The 21120-nt window shown below is 45.5% G+C and overlaps 1 protein-coding gene across 1 annotated transcript in view; it reads right to left on the bottom strand.

The window, feature by feature from the left end:
* DCC (DCC netrin 1 receptor) overlaps nt 1-21120 on the bottom strand; it is a 641274-nt gene that overhangs the window by 154856 nt on the left and 465298 nt on the right. Inside the window, exons 10-11 of the mRNA XM_074856359.1 lie at nt 5299-5447; nt 3381-3519 (exon numbers count right to left, since the gene is read on the bottom strand). Coding sequence (XP_074712460.1) covers nt 3381-3519; nt 5299-5447 — 288 coding nt within the window. The remainder of the gene's footprint in view (nt 1-3380; nt 3520-5298; nt 5448-21120) is intronic.

Below are 21120 nucleotides of genomic sequence, written 5' to 3'. Positions count from 1 at the left end.
CTTCTTTGCAGAACAGACTTTTGCTTAAATAAAGAGAAAAATAAATACTGTCTTCTTCCAGATTCCAGGAACAAGGACACCTAGGCACACTCCTGTTTTCTGGAGCAGTCTCATGCAAACCTTCTCGTTAGCAATGCTTTTTCTTCATAGACAGGTGAAGCGTTTGAAACACTTGCAGAGGATAATTTTCAGACTCATGAATAACAATCTTTCCCTTTCTCACTTATGGTGACATTTAAAACCAAAGTGGAGTACAGGGCCGCAGTTCTACACTTCACAGTGTGAATTAAATCTACATACATTATGCAAAATATTCATTTTCACTTGTTTTCCTTTTGTTTTTATAATTATAAGTGTGAAGTAATTTATTCTACCAAGATCCAGCCTGTATTACAAGGGAAAACTGAATTTGCTGGGTAGACATAAGTAGCACTAGAAAAAATATTGCAGAGGTGTCAAACGTACAATAACGGTGCCAAGCGAGCCGGGGTCTCGCGGATGAATCCCACTGAAGGTACAGCCCAGAATAAGACAGATTAAAACAGGGCTGGGGTTCACCAGCTCCCTCGCTTGGGGTTCCCCACAGCCCCGGCCTCCTCCACGTCACTCTTCAAGAGGTTTATTTTAGAGGCTCCCAATAGCTCTCTTCCAGTGTCCTTCATCGAGGTGCCTATTTATTACTAAATTAAACTTAGAATCACAGACTGGTTTGGGTTGGAAGGGACCTTAAAGACCACCCAGTGCCACCCCCCTGCCCCGGTCAGGGACACCTTCCACTAGCCCAGGTTGCCCAAAGCCCCGTCCAACCTGGCCTTGAACCCTTCCAGGGAGGGGGCAGCCACAGCTTCTCTGGGCAACCTGTGCCAGGGCCTCCCCACCCTCACAGGGAAGAATTTCTTCCTTGCATCTCATCTAAATCTGCCCTCTGTCAGTTTAAAACCATTCCCCCTCATCCTATCCCTACCCCCCTGATCAAGAGTCCCTCCCACCTTTTCTGGAGCCCCTTTCAGTCCTGGGAGGCTGCTCTAAGGTCTCCCCGGAGCCTTCTCTTCTCCAGCTGAACCCCCCCAACTCTCTCAGTCTGTCCTCACAGGGGAGCTGCTCCAGCCCCCCCAGCACCTTTGCGGCCTCCTCTGGCCCCGCTGGAGCAGGTCCATGTCCTTCTGCTGTTGGTGCCCCCAGAGCTGGACCCAGCACTGCAGGGGGGTCTCACCAGAGCGGAGCAGAGGGGAAGAATCCCCCCCCTCGCCCTGCTGCCCACACTGCTCTGGGTGCAGCCCAGCACACGGGTGGCTTTCTGGGCTGCCAGCGCACGTTGCTGGCTCACAGGCAGTTTTCCACCCCCCAACCCGCCCAAGTCCTTCTCCTTGGGGCTGCTCTCCAGCCACTCCTTGCCCAGCCTGGATTTGTGCTTGGGATCGCCCCGACCCATGGGCAGGACCTTGCCCTTGGCCTTGTTGAACTCCATGAGGTTTGCCCGTCCCCCCTCTCCAGCCTGTCCGTGTCCCTCAGGATGGATCCCTTCCCTCAGCATGTCACTGCCCCACACAGCTCGGTGTCAGTGGGAACTTGCTGAATGTGCCTCGATCCCACTGTCCGTGGCCCCAACAAAGACGTTCAACAGCTCCGGTCCCAACCCCGACCCCTGAAGACACCTCTCAGCCTTTTTAAAATGAAAGCACTGCTCCCTTTCAGACTGTGCTCCTCCACCTTCCCAGAGGTCAAGGAGACCTGGGGGGGACCTGCAGACCACAAGGTAATTTAGGGTGGCACCAACCCCACCGGGAGTGGGCGGATGTGACACAGGAGCATCTCTGCCATGGGAGATGTCACCAACCCACTCGTGACCTCGGAGACACCGCAAAAGTGCTTTAGGCTGTAGATACATTAAACAAATACAAGAGCTTCTCCAGTCCATGATACCTCCCTCCCCCCCCTGCTAATCTTCTCCACGATTTATAAAGCTTCTACTAATGCTGCCCAGAAATTGATATTTTTAGTTGATCAGATTGTAGCATTCAACTGGGTTTCCAGACAGAAAATTGCCATTCTCAACCTCATACAAATTTTCAGCTGTTTTGGATGGAATAATAAGGGAGAGTTATCAACTTTGTAATATAATTAGATAAATATTGGTACATATAAAGGGATAAATCTCAGTCACCCTCGTTCTCCATTTTTTTTTCCCTCTAGCATCAATCTACAGCAGGGAAAGGAACAACTGTGAAATTTTTATGTGACTGAGGTGTGTGCCAGGCACTGTTTCCAAACGTGCTCATTAGCACAGGTTATCTGCTACACTTCTGAGGGCAGAACAGCCCAGCAAGTTTAACACACTTATAGCTGAAGCCCACGGTAACCTATTTCTTGCCTACTCCCTGATTTTATACTCTCATGTAAAAGTAAACATTTTTTTTTCCCATGAAAATGACCTTTAATTAACAATGCAAACTCAGGCCAGGGCAAACTCCCACACGTTGCTTTATTAGCATGAATGAAAAAGCAGTTGTCTGCATTTTTATCAGAAGGAAAATTAACTGCTTATAAATCTCATTTTTTAAGGCTTAGTTGACACCTCTTATGTCATCTTTAAGCAATATGTTGGTACCAAAAAAGCCCCTCTGGTTGTGGGACTCAGTCACTAGCAGGCACATCCCTGAAGCCTGTCCCTGGTCTGCCTTCTGCTTTATGAACCCTCGTCAGCCCTACTGAAAGATTTTTTTCCTTCGTTTTTTTATGCTTTTACACTTCTGTAGGCCAAATGACTCCAATGAAGTTATTCCTGTTTTAGCCAGGTGTGGGGATCAGGCTCAGTGATTTCAAGAGGACTCAGGCGCGTGGAAGGTTTGTGATATCAGACACAACTAAGTGCTTCTGAATGCAAAATAAAATTCAATTTATTTCCCGGAGCTTGTGAGCCACAGGAGCACGGCATGAGCTCGGGGAAGGATGCCGGTGCAGCCGCTGTGCCGAGAAGAGATTGAAGCCCTGGCGCATTTGCTACCCCTGCGTCTAAAGCACAAGGAAAACCCAGGTAGTTGGCTCTTCAAATGAAGCTGTAATGAAATAGTGTCTGTTGAAAAGATGAAAGGATACACCTGTGCCCAAGTTAAAGAGAAAATAAAGAGAGAATAGGCTATCCTTATCACTAGACACAGGGATAATGAACCAAACCAATTATCCTTAGAGATGAACACCAACTCAGAGGGTTCCACTGCAGGCAGGTACTGAATCTCTGATTTCTGTCCTGCACATTCAATAATTCCCTCGCTTCGTTGCCACCTCTTCCAAAATATGGTGGGAGAAGACAAAAAAAATCTGATGATGGCGACTGACAGACTCAACCTGCCCACCCCCAGGGCCCCTCCGTTCCTACTCACCATCCGACAGCGTGGTGACTGTCACGTCCTCGGTGGAGACGCCGGGGCCGTAGCGGTTGTAGGCGAGGAAGCGCAGGGTGTACTCGGTGAACTTCTTCAGCCCCTCCAAGCGGTAGGAAAGCCCATCCACCTCCACGTTCTAGCACACAGGGACGATAAACCAAGGGGAAACGTGACCACCGGCGCCACGGCCACACTGAGGGATGAGCGGATTAGCGGTGAGCTTTTCACTCTTTGAGAAGTAGAGTTAAATCCTTATTTAAGTTCATATAAAATACCATTTGTAACAGAGGGGCTTGTTATAGCTCAGTTCTCGGGGCTCGTCGGCAGTCCTGACCACGACTTTGGGATAGAGGGGATTTCAGTGCCTCAGAGGTTGGTTTAGTTACTCAGGGCGCAAGAGAAAAGGGGGGTTTACTGGTGAAGCCAGTTGCTGCCACTTCATAGGTACATGATAGGGAAAGGAAAAAATAAAGGCAGAGCCAAAGGGGAATTCTGGAGAAAAGAAGGAAGTAAAATAAAGCAAGAAGAGTAAAAATGGGGATAGTAAAAAAGTTCCTGTAAGCCTACTGAAGCATCTGCCACAAGACTGCTGATACCTGTGATTATCACATGCTATCAGGTCAGAAAAAAGACATCTCCGCTTTCCTCCCTGCCCTATTCTTTGCTAAAAACCTGTCCACTCCACCCGCAGAGCTCGTCTCTGCTGCTACTGCCACACTCCTATCAAATACTGGTTATTAAATGGCCCGTGGGAAGCAGTTTGCAACCCGTAGAAAGCTGCTTGTTTGCCACTCGAAAGCGTGCGCTCATGGCAGACTTAGGAGCGCAATTACGTGCACAGCATCAACGCCAATTTTTGCTACGAGCACCCATCAGTCTGGAGAGGAACTGCACCGCTTCTAGCTTGGATTCATATTATTTCACCCTCCCACTTGAACGAGGTTACAAGGAGCAACTAAAAAGATAGATGTTCTACAAAGATCACGTCTAACAATCTGCCATTAAAGTGTTGATGGTTTTGCACGATATAGAGGGGGAGTCTAAAGGGTCTTTAAGTGCTCTTTGGCGTTATTCTGAAATTTCAGCGTAAAGCTGAGGAATGCTTAATATAGGACAGGCTGCTGCCTTCACTTTCTACCTCCTGGACCCATTTTGCTCTGGTGTAAATTTATTTTGCTTCAGTTGCTCTTTTATCGTTGGTCTGTGCAACATTTACAGAATCACAGAATCATCTCGGTTGGAAAAGCCCTTGAAGCTCCTCCAGTCCAACCATGAACCTCACACTGACCGTTCTCAACTCCACCAGATCCCTCAGCGCTGGGTCAACCCGACTCTTCAACCCCTCCAGGGATGGGGACTCCCCCCCTGCCCTGGGCAGCCCATTCCAACGCCCAACAACCCCTTCTGCAAAGAAATACTTCCTAAGAGCCAGTCTGACCCTGCCCTGGCGCAGCTTGAGGCCATTCCCTCTTGTCCTGGCGCTGGTTCCTTGGCTCAAGAGACTCATCCCCCCTCTCTGCACCCTCCTTTCAGGGAGTTGGAGAGGGCCATGAGGTCTCCCCTCAGCCTCCTCTTCTCCACACTAAACCCCCCCAATTCCCTCAGCCGCTCCCCATCACACCTGTGCTCCAGACCCTGCACCGGCTTCGTTGCCCTTCTCTGGACACGCTCGAGTCATTCAATGGCCTTTTTGGAGTGAGGGGCCCAAAACTGAACCCAGTCAACTAGGTGCAGCCTCACCGGTGCTGAGACCAGGAGTAAGATCCCTTCCCTGTCCCAACATTTACGTAACCTGGAGGATTAATCTGTAAAATCCCTCACTCTGAGCCTTTACGGTGCTCTAAAGACCTGCACATGCCCCCACCAAAGAGCTCCTTGTCACAGGGAGAGCAGAGCCGCTCCAGTCACCGCTCACCTGCTCTCTCCCAGTCACCGTCTCTGTACAGAAGAGCCTGTAGCCTTGAACGGGGCCGTTCGCGTAGGCAGGAGGATCCCAGGAGAGGAGAATCGAGGTAGGTGAGGTAGACACAGCCCGCAGGTTTTCCACTGGCCCGGGGACTTGCACTGCACAGAAAGAAGAGGACGGCGTAAAAATCCCGTTCCCGCATCGCCCACGTCCCCAACACATGGCACGACGCAAGCCAGCATACCCCCCCCGAGGGATGCACTAAACGCCTCAGAAAGTCCAGACAAAATACAAAAGGGCTGATAAACCCGTGAAAAACACATTGTAGAAAGACTATTTAGTGAAGGTTTACCGCCATGAATACATGAAATACTAAAATGGATTGTTCCATCTAGGCTACATTTGCGCCTTCGGCTCAGAGGATGGACTTCATCTTAAAATGGAATTTCTGGGAAATAATTAGCACAAATATCTAATGCTCGCCATAGATGCATTTACCTTGAGGTAGCAGGAAATCGGAGGCATGCAAATCTGATCATCCAAGACCAGTTCATGCAGAAGACTGCCATGAGAGGAGCAATTAGTAAAACCTGCAGGCAGACACCAACACGCCACCTGACACGGGCAAAGTCACCTCACGAACACCCTGTAACTGCCAGCTTAAAGCTGCCTTCCAGTGAGGCACCGCTTAGTTGTGCGTGTTTCTGTCCCAGCTCTGTACATACCAGCTTAATGCTATTAAATTATAAACTGATTTGGTGCACCGCAGCAGGCTTTGGTTTCTTTTCGCAAGCAATTAGCCTCTGTTAGCTTCTACTTACACTATTTGCACATATTGTGCACTTGTACCCGTTATTGCTATCTATTTAAACTCCTTTATGCATTACTCACTCTATTTTAGCTCTCTGAGGGATTGCAGATGATGGCTGAGAGCATTAAGGACACGCTCTCATGAAGGAGGGAGCCCACAAAGGCTGGGCTCTAGGCTGGTATCCCTCCGTTTAGCAGTGGCACGAGACTGCTTCTGCGAAGCCACCGAAATCTGGGAGCACGGAGCGAGGCGATGGATTTCATACAATCACAGACTGGTTGGGGTTGGAAGGGAGCTTAAAGACGATCTAGATCCAACCCCTGTGCACCAGGCAGGGACACCTTCCACTAGCCCAGGTTGCCCAAAGCCCCATCCAACCTGGCCTTGAACCCTTCCAGGGAGGGGGCAGCCACAGCTTCTCTGGGCAACCTGTGCCAGGGCCTCCCCACCCTCACAGGGAACAATTTCTTCCTCATATCTAATCTAAATCTCCCCTCTGTCAGTTTAAAACCGTTATCCCTGATCAAGAGTCCTTCCCCCGCTTTCCTGTAGCCCCTTTCAGTCCTGGGAGGCCACTCTAACATCTCCCCGGAGCCTTCTCTTCTCCCGATTAACACCCCCAACTCTCCCATCCTGTCCTCATGATTCAGTCAAAGACATCACACAGCTCCTCACATCAAGCCCCGGGTGACTGGGCTGGTCTCAGAGCTGACCTGCTTTGAGCAGGGGCCGGCCCAGAGACCTCTCATCATCTGCGAGCCCTGATTTGCACTTAAAAGTTAGGCCTCGCTCATATAAGCTCCAATATTTATATGTAGCCCCAGTTCTGCTCTGAAATAATATTCCTGTGTTTGCGCGGTGCCCAGCACTTATAGAAATTGCAGGGCTGTAACAAGCTCATCTTATAAATCAAATAAAGACAACAAAAGTGTTAAAATACCCCATCCTTGAAACTGTTATCTGGTTTGATTATTTCTGAAAGTAGAGCGGTTTGCAATAGGTCTAGCTTTAAGTAGAGATCATTTGAAATGCAAAATTTAGATTGCCTTGACACCAGATCACACTGGTGGGTGAAGAAGCACAGAACTCCTCCTCAAATGACAACGCAAAACAATCCCTTTTAATTGTTAAGGAAGCCATACTAAGCCACCTTTTGTTATAGCGACTGTATCTTCAAGTGCTCCAATTTCACCCTGAATGCAAATTATCACACATCAGCTCCATCACGCTTTTGGATGTCAGCTTAAATCACTTATTAAAACAAGAGAGCTAAAAAAGCTTCATAAACTCCTATCGCTACCGGCAGTACCAGAAAAATCACTCCCCGCACGTCTCCGCTGGACCTGACCCCAGCGACGACTGATGTTGGGAGATGAGGCTATGTGGAGTTTATCTCTACCTTCATCTCAAACTCAAGCAAAATTGGCAGAAAAAAACCCCCGAATGATAATTGTGACAAAAACGTAAAGGTCAAGCAGAAGGTTATTTCTGAAAATCTTCAACACCAAATAGCACCTTTTTATTTTCAATAGGGAGTGTGCTGTGGCATAAAACAAACTCACCAGCTATTGTGCAGCTGGCAGATAACAGAATTACAGCTCTGAGAACAGGCTTTCTGCAAAGTTACATCCCCATTACGAGGCAGTTTCACACTAAGAGCTCTCTTTTGTAAATCTGGACGTGTGCGGTGCGCGGCGATAGCCGAGGAACGCCTGACCCCGCGCTCCCTGGATCCGTCCCTCTCCCAAAGAACGGGGATGGCAGAGCCGGGCGTTGGAGAAAGGCGCCCAGGATGTCACCGACAAAACACTGATAGCCTTTCATCACAATTAATTTCAGGTTTACATGCAGCGTAGATGCATTTAAAATATTTTTATTTCCTTCGCCCAGCTTTCCTTTTCACGCTATTTCAATATTTCTGACAGGCACTCTAATGTGCCTAAGGTCTCTGTATTTGCAGCACACACAAAGCATTTAATAATCTCTCCTGATCCCTTCTGTCAAATAATAATCTTGTGAAAATTGGCATTAAGTTTTAAATCTTTCCCTAAATTCTTCTTTTTCTAAATAGCAGAGCGGCCCGCAAACTGCTTTACATTCCATTAAAACAAGACATTAAATCATGTTTCTTCTAAAGTCAGTCTTTCACAACTAACAGCATCCTTTCTCTAAGAAAAAAGGATAAAGGAAAGAGGGCAGGCAGATGACTGATGCATTTTCCTTTACCATGGGCTCCAGATAATGCTTCAAATTATTAAAAAAATCGCCGTTCCTCTGAGAATGTCCTTCCGTTCCCACAAAAGATTAGTTCGGTGCCTCAGACTGTTTCATAAATACAAGATACAACAACTGCTTGCAAAGAGTTTGATGTTGCTCTCACAACTGCCAGTTTGGGGGTTATTTGGTGGAATTACTCCCATTCAGTGGCAGTAAAATCAATCAGGTCCAAAGCCAGAAATGGTCGAATGCTTTGCTTTTTTCCTTCTGATGCTGATTTTAGAAATACACATTAACTGCCTTTTTGTTGTTGCTAACGGTAGCTGCCAGCGTGGCTGATCTTGCATTACCGGGAAAAATAGCTGTATCCACACCGTGCTGTAAGAACGTGCCTCGCACTGCCCCAAAACCCCACATTCCCAGGGCTGAAGGATGATACTCACCATCAGCACCTGACATAGACCTTGATTTTAGGTATATATTCTTGCAGAATTAAGTACCTGAGTTCCTAACTTATTCCCTGCAGAGCAGTACTGTCGCATTTCCAATCTGAGCTGGGCCCAAAGAGGCCTGTCACAGAACTTCAGAGAATCATCTCGGTTGGAAAAGAGCTTGAAGATCATCCAGTCCAACCATGAACCTCACACTGACCGTTCTCAACTCCACCAGATCCCTCAGCGCTGGGTCAACCCGACTCTTGAACACCTCCAGGGATGGGGACTTCCCCCCTGCCTTGGGCAGCCCATTCCAACACCTAACAACCTGTTCTGTAAAGAAATACTTCCTAATATCTAGTCTAAACCTTCCCTGGTGCAACTTGAGGCCATTACCTCTTGTCCTATCGCTTGTTACTTGGTTAAAGAGGCTCATCCCCAGCTCTCTGCAACCTCCTTTCAGGTAGTTGTAGAGGGCGATGAGGTCTCCCCTCAGCCTCCTCTTCTCCAGACTAAACAACCCCAGTTCCCTCAGAACTGTTCTCCACGTAAAAGGGTATGTTTTGCTTTTAATCTTCAAGCAGCTCTCAAATTTTATGGAATGTAGGCTATTTTTGGAGCTAACCTCCTGCCATCAGTCCATATGAACCCAGAGATGTCACCTATGGCAGTTGGCCACAGATGAAGTGCCTCCAGAGACCATCCATAACGGTCAGTGTGAGGTTAATGGTTGGACTGGATGATTTTCAAGGTGTTTTCCAACCCAGATGATTCTGTGATTCTGTAACTCATTCCCTACTTCCATCTTACAGAGCAGAGGTACAAATCCACGTCCTGTCCCAGCTGCTGATGCACCACCCACATGAGACAAGCCGGGAGCCTCCGGCAGGAGAAACAACCCTCAGATTCATACCCCCAGAGCACAAGTTGAGTCAATGCAGCTTGATTTTGGGGTCAGCAGACCCAGAGGAGCTCAGCAGGAGAGATTCACATCTTGAAGCAGGCCATAGCTGCTGAGAAGACCTGGTCGCTTGTAGGGTACGAGGGCTTTAAGACCTCTAGTAACCCTGCAAGTCTGATTTGGTGTAGGAGAAGGAAGAGCAGGCATCTCTGCATTTCCTTATCGAGACTATTGACCCCGCTCGCGTTCACCTGCATTAAACCAGATGTCCATGTAGCCAACTTTTTGTCAAAACCTGCAGGAACACAATTTCTACTCTCATGAGCCTTCACTGTTCTTGCACAGAGATTTCCTCTTTGCTACCGTTCAGTTAAACTTCTGATAATAATAGTTAATAAGATACAAGAAAGATACAAGTACCTAAAATAGGAATGTAGGCAACTACATCAGAAATTGCTTGGCAACTGCCTAAACATGTGAAATCTCTCTCTCAAATCTGACATTTTCATAAGTTCCTGAAGCTCTGCCTTCTGCACCTCAGGCCACCCCGCCTGTGCCAGTGGGAACTTGGCTCGTAGTGAAGCCCCACTGGAGACCAGGAGGAGGAGTGCCTGAACTTGAGCACAGCTGTGGCACGTAACGAGTTAGTTAACCCAAGACCATTGCCTTAAGTTCTATCACAAGACACTGACTTTCTTTCAGGGGTCCTGCTGGGCTTCAGCCTTGGGCTCTAAGGTGTAGCGACGCACAATTCTGCACGGCAGCCTTGAGACAAGGAAGCAGAACCCTAAACACCACCTGGAAGTTGAATGCCCAGACACGAGGTGAAAGGATCACGGTCTTACTTCGTTTCTCTCTCCTTCTGCTCCCAGAGATCTTGACTTTTGCTGCCTGTAGCCCAAACCAACCTCCTGCCTAACGGCCACAATGCTCATGCCCCGAGAGCATGACATTCAAGGCATTCATACTCTGAATCTTTTCAGGTAGAAGAGAGGATTAAACCTTTGCATTAAACCTTCCCAGGAGAGAGCACGTACCGTCGAGCACATACCACCACCATGCCTTCATAAAGAAAGCAAAACCACTTATCCCAACTCAATTTTTTTTAAAAGAAATATGCCTGTTAATTCTGAGTTAGGCCTCCGTGGTCTCCAGCTCTGTGTCAGGGTAGCCATCTCCATCAGGAAAGCTTCTTTTTTAAAACATTTTTCCTAGTGATTCATTCTTCTCTATAATGAGATGCAATGATTAAAATGTTCTTGTTATTACATTTCACTTCTCATTTAAACAGCTGGTTCTGTGCCGATCTGCACTGAAAACATTTCAAACATAAAACATTTATGAAGCCACTTGCAGTTATTGATAATAGAGTGCATGCTTTGATTGCGCCTTTGATTTTTTTTTTCCCCCCTTCTTTCTCTGTAGTTAACAGCTTTAACGCTATTTCATTAAAATCTGGTTCCATGTTGCACGGAAAGATGCAACTTCAGAGAGCCTGCAGGCAGTGTAATTATTAACACAGCAAAACCTGTTTCCCCGCGCTGGACACGCTCTGAAGACGTGACAGTTGTTTGGCAGGACTGCCCCGGATGCCTCCAGTGCTAGCCACGAGAGCTGGCGTCGGAGTTGGCTTTTGGAAGGAGCTGTCATTTCTATTTTCACAGACTCTTCTGGTTTTCATGAGTTTGCCCTTGAACTCTTCACGTGGTGCCCAGCTGCACGCCACAGATGGATGCGTGAAACTAATATTCTTTGATTTGATAAGGAACGTGGGGCCAGGGATGATACCAGCCAGTGATGGGATGGAGGGGGCTCAGCACCGAACTCTGCAGCGAAGGGAAAGGGCCTCCTCGGAGCTGCCTTTTCCGGAGGAGGTTTGGAAATCCCTCCTCCTCCACCCTCCTGCTGCGGAGGGGCAGAGGCTCCAGGGCTCAGATGGGAAGCTCGGGGGGCCTGTTCATCGCCAGAGACCCCAAATGTGCCAGCGGGGCACAATCCCACAACACAAATTCTAGAAAGTCTGGACCAAGAAGCAGGTGGGGGTACGGTGTTGTCTTCTCATCCTGCGATCCAGGGACAGGGTGCGTAGGAATGGCTCAGAGCTGTCCCAGGGAGGTTCAGGCTGGACATTAGGAAGAATTTCTTCACCAAGAGGGTGGTCAAACCCTGGAAAAAGCTTTTTCAAGAGGGGGTCGATGCTCCAGACCTGTCAGATGCATTTGGACAATGCCCTTAAGAACACGCTTTAAATTTCGGGCAGTCCTGGGGGGGTCAGAAGTTGAACCAGATGATCGTTGTAGGTCGCTTCCAACTGGAAGAGCCTAGTCTATTCCGTTCTTGCCAAATAAATCTTTGACCAGAAATGGGTAAAACAGTGGCAGCAGAAGCAGCTCAACACCTATACTGGTACTTCTTCAATAAAGAAACTTGAAAAAGTATCTTCAATACCCAGCATTTTCACTGTCATGTTTATTTTGCCTGACCTTCAGACATTTCAGCACGTACCACAGGGCACAGTTCTAGGAATTGAACTGCTGTAACCAACCTGTTAGCCCTGCTACTAAACTCGGAAAGAGCACAACGTTTTAAATGGTTTCCTACTATTATTTTTACACTGTACTGATGGGCTGTATTTGTGGCAGGAAAGCCACGAGACTGAGGACGGAGGAAGAAGTAGTCTTGCAACAATTTGCACTAGGGAGAAAATCTCTCTGAATCAAAATTTATTAAGATTTCACTAATGTCAATAAGCTATTTGAAAGCAACTATGGGGTGCAAACACGACCACTAAAATAACGCCATCAACGAAGAAATAGTCTGCAGTTAGTGAGATAAAATCATTTAGAAAACAGGCTTTTGTTACAAAATCCATCTGCTTCTGGGTGTCCAAACATGCCCTGCATTTGTTTGAGGGCTGAAAAATGGAAAGAAAAACCTTTCTGAATGGAAGAGCATTTACAACGGCTGGAGGCCCCGCTATGCACTTATGGGAAATGATAGCATCCGCAGAACTAAAAAGCAACTCTTACTGGCTTCAACAGGGACAGAAATTCAACCTTTTATTTGGAGAAACTGCACAGAAAGACGGGTTACAGCAATCCTGGCTCTGGCTCAGACTTCCAGAGGGAGCTTGGATAAATAATTTAATGCTTTTATGCTTCAATTTCCTTCCCATAAAATGGCATAATAATATATCTCCTACCCATTCTTTATCTTACCTATTTATATTGCAAGATTTCTGGGGTAGAAAGAAAGGTCCAGATAAAACAAAGATGAATGCATGTCAAAGGGAACCGAGAGAGAATTTCAATTCCTACATCCAAAGCTGTTTTAGAAATGCTTGGCAGCAGCCTGTCTTATAGAACATCTTCTCTATGACCTTCCCCTTCTCACGGAGCTCCTCAGTGGTTACCAACCCCCGGTGAGGCAGGATGATGGCAGCACCCGCGTTTCCGGTGGGAGCTGAGCGGGATGGTTAATCAAACACCTCTGTGACAAAGCGATGGGCTCCAATGTCCCCCAGAGACCACCGATAAGGAAGAGGCCAATGGACCGACCTCAATTGTTTAAATGATTTGGCACTTCCAAGGCACAGTAGGCTGGAGTGCACCCTTTGCTCAACTGCAGAGGTCCAAGAGTCTTTCTTCCATCTCAGGTCTAGTCCCTCCATTAAATTTGTAGAAATCATAGCACAAATGGCCTCGATCATAATTAAAGTCTCTAGACATGGCTGTCCTACAAATAAAACCTATAGAGATAACCTCCATTAAATTTGTAGAAATCAAAGCACAAATGGCCTCAATTGTAATTTAAGTCTCTAGACACGACTGTCCTACAAATAAACCCTATTGAGATAGACCAAAAGGTTTGAGAAGAGCGTTGTACCACACCATTCAGTAAAATGTGGTGGCATTGGATCAGCTGGAGGCACCGAGCAGGTCTCTTCCCAGTGCCCAAATCAGGCACACAGAAATTTATTTCATTTCCAGCTCATTACCAGTGCCCCAAATCACCATTGTTTTAGGAAAGCTGGAAGGAGACAAACACATCCCTGGTGGTCTGCGGCTCGGCAGAGATTTTTGGATGAATCTAAGCAAAGGAATGTTCTTGCCCAGTGAAAGATCAGAGAGTGCCAAAGCTAACTGCCAGACCTGGCTGGTGAAACACCACTCCGAGTCTCACCACCAGTGAGAGGAAAGGACAGTGACATCAAAACATTCCCCTGAGGGATGAAAGGATGAAGGAAATGGACCCTGGTGCAGAAGAGCTTCCAACTGCAACGTATTTCACACTGGTAAGGTGCCATCTTCATCCCTGTCAAAGGCCTCCCGCGCTTACCCGTACCCTTGGCCTGCACGTGGGGTAAATTCTGCCCCAACGAGGGGTGCTGAGCTCCGTCTGTCTGTCCTACACCGCTCCTGGCTGTGGGGGACCCAGGCAGGGCCACCGTGCCTCTGCATTGCCGCTTGCATCAGGGACCTCTAAATATGGAGATTTCATGCAAATGGTGCAATGCCTTGATTTGCATAGTTGATTAAGATATGCTCATCTGTTCTGCATTTTTCTTTTTTTTTTCAGATAAAAGTGGCTTTAATTTTCCACTCCTTCGTGGCAAGTCAGTCAAAGCAAAGTATTCTCCCTGGCATAATGGTGCCTTTGCATCTCAGCAAACCTGGAGCAGAATTACAACATCCTTCTAAGCCAGTGAAGCTTATTATTTATAAAGAGCAATGATTAGGTTGACAAGCACCGAATTCTTCATATCAACCACCTCGATGAAGCACTAAAAGGCAAGAGCGTGTGGCGCAGACAAACCTCAGAAATGGAAAATCCCTCTTCTCATTTAGAGCATTTGGAATATTTTCACTGCAGCAGATGATTTCTGGTAAACATGGTCTTCACAGACATCAAAACATTTGGAAAAAATAACGACTATTTTTGCTTTGCAAGGAAAATGAAGCAAAGTAATTCCACAATGCTGAAACATCCAGTAATGACATTTTCAAACCAAAAGCAATGACATTTTGAAACCAAAATATTTATTTCCTGAATAATTTTGAAATCACTTGCACCAATTCTGGTGTAAGTTCTTCACAAGTTTTACATACTGGATGACAAAATGTAATATATTGTTTACTTAAAGCAAAAAAAGGAAAGAAATCAAGAATTGTTTCCACGGTACTTCAAAATACAACAGAAAATATGAGCCTCCAGCATCATGACTTCCTGTGAACCCCAAACCTCTGGTCCTTGCCCTACTCTCACTATCCTTAATCTATATTTAAAGAGTCTGATGAATAACACAAAATAGTTTTAAAAAAGAAGCACAAAGAGAAATGTTTTTAATAAAAAATACTGTCACTATTCTTTCTCAAGTAAATTTTAAGGGCATGAAAAATGGGCAGAGACTATTGTGAGGAGGGGAGATCTGTTAAGAACAATAGGAAAAAATATTTAATTTAACAGTATTTAAAATCCCTGGGAAATATCTGTAAGACCCCAGAGAGAGAAATAGTGGCTCTCCGCGGCGGGATGTGCAAAGGGATGTCTGTCAGACCAAGGCTTAGCAGATGGGAGGAGGAGGAGGAGGAGGAAGAGGAGGAAGATGGTTTCCCCTGCAGGTCATAGGGCAGCTGCGGGATGGAGGCAGCAAGACACGTGCTGAGAGCGAGGGCTATGACTAAGCAGGGAGTTTGTAGTGGGAAACGGGACTAGATCTTCCTCAGCATCTCACTCACCCAACTCCTCTGGAGCCCCAGGAAATAAAACACAACTTCTTTCACTGCTTTTGTTGTGACTCTCACCGGGACTTCCAGAGACCTCTGAAAGAACATCTCAAAACCTCCCAGGAACGATGAAGGTCAGAGCTATTTTCAAACCTACCCAAGCCAAAGGATTTTTAAAAAATTTTCTTTTCCAGAAGGTATAAAATGATGAGTATGGGTCTCAGAAGAGGAAGTCTTTCTGGTAAGTGAGAACCTCAATAATGAGAAGGAAAACAACGCTTGAGCCCGGCGCTGATCCGCCACATGTTGGATGTACTGGCAATTCTGCCTGAAGCATGAAGCCACAGAGATACCTACTGTAGGAAGGATTCAACGTGTACACCTGATCCAGCACATATTCCTCATCTGCTGGGTTTCCTCCTCTGTACAACAGAGAACACCAAGACTTAAGAAGATCCCATAAAGAGGATGAAAAGGCTTTGAATTCAGTTTTAATTACAGTATATCATACAGCAATGCAACTTTCTAATGAGACTGACACTTTTCAAAGGAGGCAGAAGAGCTGGTCAGAAGAAGAAAAAAAAAAAAAATCAAGCAACAAAACCCCCAAAAGTAAAGATTTTGACTGCATTATTTCAGTTAATTAAGATGAGTGATGAACAGCAAGCAATTTGCGGTGCTTTATACTGAACCCAAGACAATTTGAAAATTAACAATTTAACTTTCTGGGTTTGATTTGTTTTTTGCTTTAACTCTTAGTCTACCAAATGGGTAAGAAATTCTCCCACTATTAATTAGCCAAATCTGCCCTCCTAACTCACAGAAAAGAAGGGCTTGGATGACGTCTTCAAAGGATTAAGATTCCATCACGTCTTCCCCATTGAGCCCATTTTAGAAACGAAGAGATGATGATGTTCAGGAATGAAACGCCTTGCTCAGTGTCACTGCGTGAGCCAGCTAGAAACGTCACCTTCAGAGAACTTCTGGAGTTAGCACCATCGATTAGTAAGAATTAAAGAAGTATTTCATCAATCTTACAGCTTCAGAGGCACACGGCTGAAGAGCGATGCCGGGTGGAAACGCACTCAGTGACCGAGACTGTTTGGAAAGATGGAATTTTTTCAACTGAGTAAATATCTTTAAGAATTTGATCGTGGTGGGTTTTACAGAAGTACTGGAAGACACAGGCTTAGCTGGTCACTTATTCTGGTGAGAGGTGAGAATCAATTTAAGCCTCAAGAAAGACGTGCAGAATATTCTCCTCTCCTCTGCAACTTTTTTCCAAAGTCTCTAGGAAGCAGTGCAACATAAACTTTCATTTTTCTCTTACTTAATCCCTCCTTGTTGTAAATGTTTTTTACAAAAGTCTTAATCAGCCTCCCCATGATGCACCACATATTCATCAGGTGAGTGCAGATGGAGTCACTGAATCTGGCTTAAGGTACTGTATTTTGTTCTGCAAGAGAAACTAGAAACTCAATGGGAAATCGAATTTTTTTTTTTTTAAAAAAAGGCCATGGCACTAAAGCTAGCCAGAGTCTGAAGAATAAAACAGCATGAGGTGATCTTTAATCTCAATTATCAATGCTAACAGCCTCTATTAACCAGCCCTGACTCCCATTTAAACGTATCTAAAAAGCCAAATCTGGCCTGGTCACCCCCGCAGCACGTACAGACCCAGCCCCGACGTGGCTGCGGAGCGCGGGAGCCGCGAACAAGAAATTAAACACGCTGTAAAAACCAAACCACGGGAAACAAAAGGCAAAATTTATACTATGTATGTGTCCAGGACATCTGAATCCATATTTTCCATTGCCCAAGAGAGCGCTAAGGATACCAGGGCGAAGGCCTACGTGTTACCCGTGTTGGGGACAACCAGTGTCCTAACGACCAGGCTCAAGCAAGACCTCACCCTGTTCCTGCAGCAACCTCCTACATAGTGAAGCACCTTCCAACAGCTGAGACTGAAGCAACTCTTCTCTCTCAAGACAAAAAAACTCTTAAAAGTCCGTGAAAAAACATGGTTGGGAAGCCAAAAGCAGGAATCAGACACAGAAAAACAGACATCGCCATCTTTTCCTTTAGGTCTGCCCAACTTGTAGAAAGGAAGATACGTTTCATTAAAATTTGAAGCAATTGAAACCCCCCCCGCCAATGCTCCACATAAATTACTCATAAAATTAAAGAACCATGCAACAATGGCATAAAGTTACCCCAGGGTGTAGTTTACTGAGCCATTATGGAAGAATACACACAAATGAGGAGGATATTAATGACTCCACAGAACACATTTTTCAGTACTGCTTCACCCTTTCCTCAAATGACAAGAAAAATTCACTACCAAGGCACTGCACTGGAGATACCTACGTTTCTGCCTGTCCCAGCTCTTTCATATAATGATAAATATATGAAATATATAAAAATATAAATATATAAATACGCCTGCACCTCGCAAAACAGACATTGCCCAAAACCAAAGCAGCCAATTCATTATTCAGGGTATTTTTTTTTTGCACACACAAAATTTGGCAGCGTGAGGATGCAGACTCAGACCGAGGCTTTTTTTTTATACTTTAAAACAATATAAGGAATGTTGTTGTAAATGGATGGATGGAAAGCAGGAGCGCCATGTCCCCCGTTCCTCACTGTGACAGCTGATACAGGATGGGCTGCAGCAGAGAAGGTCCCCAACAGAGCCCATGGCCTCTGCAGGTCTGTTAAAAAATATTGTTGTTACCTCAGTATATGATAGAAAGGGAAAGCCCTGCCACGAAGGATCTTGTTTAAGCAGCACAGACAGACCTGTGTACCTGGGCATCAGGAAGGAGAGAGGAAAAGTCAGACACTCAACAAATAGCCCAGGGTGGAGGGACCTCGGAAGATCATCTGGTCCAACCTTTCATCGACATCGTTTATTTATATTCTGGGGATGGAGGACCCAAGAGGTTTCAACGACAGACACTTGGATCCAGGTCTTAAACACAAGCTCAGGTTTTTCTCCGCCCACATCCGTGGCCGTTTTGTGCTGGAGAAAGGGGCTTCTCATCTCTCTGGTTCCAAAAACCGGCTCAAACCCATCTTGGTGGGAGGTTTTATACATCACCTGCAGTGCCTGCCCAAACTCATTGCAGGGCTCTCACTTCAGCACGACCCTGACTATCGTCAGATCATTTAACATCGTTTCGAGCGACGACATTATCATCGTTGTGACTGAAACTGGTACCCAAAAGAGCTCAGTGGGGAGCAAAGGCGGCTCTCTAGTGCCCTCTGAACTACTCAGCACCCGCCAGCGGCAGGGTCTGGCCCTGCCCGAGGACCCTCACCAGCCCCAAGAGGTGACAATGTGACACCACCTCTGCATTGGTGGCTAAACTGGATGAGTTTGATACGAGTCTTCAGAAAATTCAATTACTCCAACACATGTTTATTCTGCACACTTAATTTGTGCAGATCAACATATATGGAACTGATTATTGCTTGACAAAATTGTCATCTCTGTGGGCTTTAAAGACATCCCTGCCTTCCCCTGCTTTTTCATGTGAAATTTCATTGCATTCATTTTAATGGCCTTTTAATTTTCTATGCGGTTTTGACAGTTGTATAAGAAATGTATGTTTAAAGAGATGGCAGCTGAAATTTTGCCTATGTATTTTTAACATTTCCTATGCAATAACGTCAAAGAATATTGTCTCCACTGAAAAACTTGTAGCAGAAAAACCCCATTACCAAACCCCAAAACTTTAATAGTTTCTGGTGCAATTGCTTTAATGCAATATTGATGGTCGTTTGTGCTGCTGATTGTCTTAGCAAGAAAATTCAGGTGCAGCCAGTCGGTGATAAAATAAAAATAAAATTACAAAGGGACTGCTTTCTGAGGTTAGATGCACCAGCCTTTAATGAGAATGGAAAGTAATTAGAAAAGTATCTAAGGTAGGTGTGCATCTCAGGGACCAAGAGGTCTCCTATGTCTCCTTAGTCTCCTACGCAAGCAAGATCACCATCTAGCTGCGGCAAAATGCCCCCCTCACTACATAAATCCACGAAAAATCTCTATGTATCTGTTCCAGAATTTCCATTTTCAGGACCCTGAGTGAACAGCCCAGGTCCTCCCGGCTGCTCCCCACCTTGGGGGGCAACCACAGAGCGTCAGAGATTTGCTCCTCGCAGCCCAGCCCAGGAGGGGGGAGACATATGGGGACATTCTTAACTAGGTATAATAATACTTTCCTACCTCCGAAGGATACAGTAATTAATTATTCCTTATAAAGCCCTTAAAGATGCTCAGGTAGAAGTTGAGATGTCAGCCCAAACTAAATTGATTTCACTGGAAGGGAGATGATAAGAGGCGACTTTATGAGCCTGGAGCAATGCCGTCAAGTTTCCTTGGGGCGCACCAACATGCCTTCCTATTCACCTTCTCTTTCACCAACTAATACACACATCAGGCAGACGCAGATTTATTAGGAAACTGGGTTTAATTCATAAGGGCTGTGAAAAGAAGTGAGCTGGTCCCACAGCAGGGAAGTGCTTTCAAAGCTCGGACGGACAATTTCAATCCCCCTTGCGAGAATAGATGCGTTTCTTTATTCTCTACTACCAAGCTGCTTTAACAGCATCTTGAGGAGCCAAAATAATAACTCACAAAGTCTCCACATGTGGTATGAAAAGATTAGACATGGCTTAAGCAAGCAGGGATTTAAATCCGGACTGATAATACTGTAGTGAAATTATATACCATAAAGGCAGAGAAAAATGCGTTGTAGTTTACTAAGAAAAAAAAAAAAAAAGAAGGGGGGTGTTAATCTGGGGACAAAAACCTTCATATAAATCCAGCCCATGTATTCTGGATGATTATTTCAAAAAGCTGGAACTTGTTCTGTTGATCTTTTAAACTGATTACTGAGCAAACGAATGCACTTTTAGAAACAGGCACTGACAGACATGAATTTCAGCTGTCCTTTTTCATCAGCTTTTTCTTCTTTAACAATGCCAGATTGCATAATACTTCTGATATTTTCAAATAATGTGGAAATTCAATTTATGTGCAGCCATGTAATTTATTGTACAATAGTTACAGCATGTTCTAAAAGACAGCCACACAGAGCCTGACTGCCTCCCAGGACCAGAGAGACTTGTTTCAAAATGGGAAGATAATTTGGTCAACAGTAAAAAGAAAAAAGAAAAATGGAAAGCAATATTTTCTCCATTCTCAAACTCGACACTTCAGAGAAATCTTCAAGTTATTAAATCGGAAAGATATTCCAAATGTCTACGCTGTGCATTTAACAGAGCTGGTAACTCTGCGCCGTGGCAGCTTCAGATGGTGACAGCAGGGGGTAGCGGTGCCTGTTTTTCACGAGGGCCCTCCTGGGGGCAAGGCATTTTCCTGATTGAAATGTTATTTTACTTCTGTAAATATAACTATATAAAATATATATAAAATACAAACACAACCAGAAACATGTATATGTGCATTTGTGTGCGTGTGTCCAAGTGGAGATCAATTACTAATAGATAAATGACGCTGCTGGTTAGTTACTTAACACTTCCAAAAGGCTTAGATTCAACTAACTTTCAATATTTTTTCCCCCAAATTCAAGGGCTACAACCTTGCTTATGTTTGCACCTGGCAGTTGCATAACGGCAAATAAGCCACCTCAGGGCAGGAACTGAAGATGTATCTAAAATGAAAGGCCACCCAGAAAAACAGAAAGCGACGTATCTTGGGTGATATTTCACTAA

The sequence above is a fragment of the Strix uralensis genome, chromosome Z (genome assembly GCF_047716275.1).
Source record: "Strix uralensis isolate ZFMK-TIS-50842 chromosome Z, bStrUra1, whole genome shotgun sequence".
NCBI lineage: Eukaryota > Metazoa > Chordata > Aves > Strigiformes > Strigidae > Strix > Strix uralensis.
Note: the sequence above shows the minus strand (reverse complement) of the source record. Positions and strands in the feature narration are given on the sequence as shown.